Source organism: Penaeus monodon, chromosome 15, assembly GCF_015228065.2.
Source record: "Penaeus monodon isolate SGIC_2016 chromosome 15, NSTDA_Pmon_1, whole genome shotgun sequence".
NCBI lineage: Eukaryota > Metazoa > Arthropoda > Malacostraca > Decapoda > Penaeidae > Penaeus > Penaeus monodon.
Window position 1 is genome coordinate 27815307 of NC_051400.1, and position 799 is coordinate 27816105.

The window sequence follows — 799 nt, forward strand, 5'->3', positions numbered from 1 at the left end:
TCCTTTGTCTGTTCATATATTCACTGAATTATTTGTTCTAATTACATCAAGTGTGCGTTTACGCGTGTTTAGTACTGATAAAACAGTTGTGCTAACAAGACGTGTTTGCTCAAAAATGAATTATATAATAATTTTATCAAGTAGTTTAGATTTATCATTATTGCAGATTTCAGTTTGATCTTTATATAAATTCTCACCGAAGTTTAAAGAGCAGTAGATACCAATGTTATGTAAAGAAAGCCGACCAATTAACTAGGAAAAGACTAGATTACATCATCAAGACGGTTGTCATGATCTACGATTCGCTGAGCCACTGATGACGTAACGAAATACGTACTTCTAAGCCAATCACGATATCGGAAAAACAATGACGCAGTGAAACTCCGCCTACATGACTGTGACGGAAAATTCACAGCAGAAGACGAGAGTTCATTCTACACAGTAACAATCATGGCGTCTTCAAGGATGTTGTATATGACCGAGCTCCTCCAGGGAATGCTGAGAAATGCAAGGCCCGAAGTCTCCACGGTGATTATGATTTAAAGTTTCTAACGATAATGTTTCAATTCCAAAGATGTGATGTTTTCTAACTAAAATCAGGGAAGCTATTTCAGAGATTTGACTAGTTAGGGTGATCATGAATACTGCCCGGTTTTAGTACTTATCAGTGAAGTCTGGATGACCATACGAAGCCCAGTCATGGTGAGGTTATCGAGATACAATACTATAGACATGATGTGCGTATTATGTAAATGTCATGTGTTTTAACGTTATTGTAATACAGCAATGACATATATTG

General features: G+C 36.5%; 1 protein-coding gene across 2 annotated transcripts in view; it reads left to right on the forward strand.

Moving 5' to 3' along the window:
• The first annotated feature begins 376 nt into the window (after positions 1-376).
• LOC119581889 (2,4-dienoyl-CoA reductase, mitochondrial-like) overlaps positions 377-799 on the forward strand; it is a 6830-nt gene continuing 6407 nt past the window's right edge. For both annotated transcript variants that reach the window (XM_037930049.1, XM_037930050.1), the window contains exon 1: positions 377-528. In XM_037930049.1, coding sequence (XP_037785977.1) covers positions 451-528 — 78 coding nt within the window. In that variant the 5' untranslated portion in view covers positions 377-450. The remainder of the gene's footprint in view (positions 529-799) is intronic.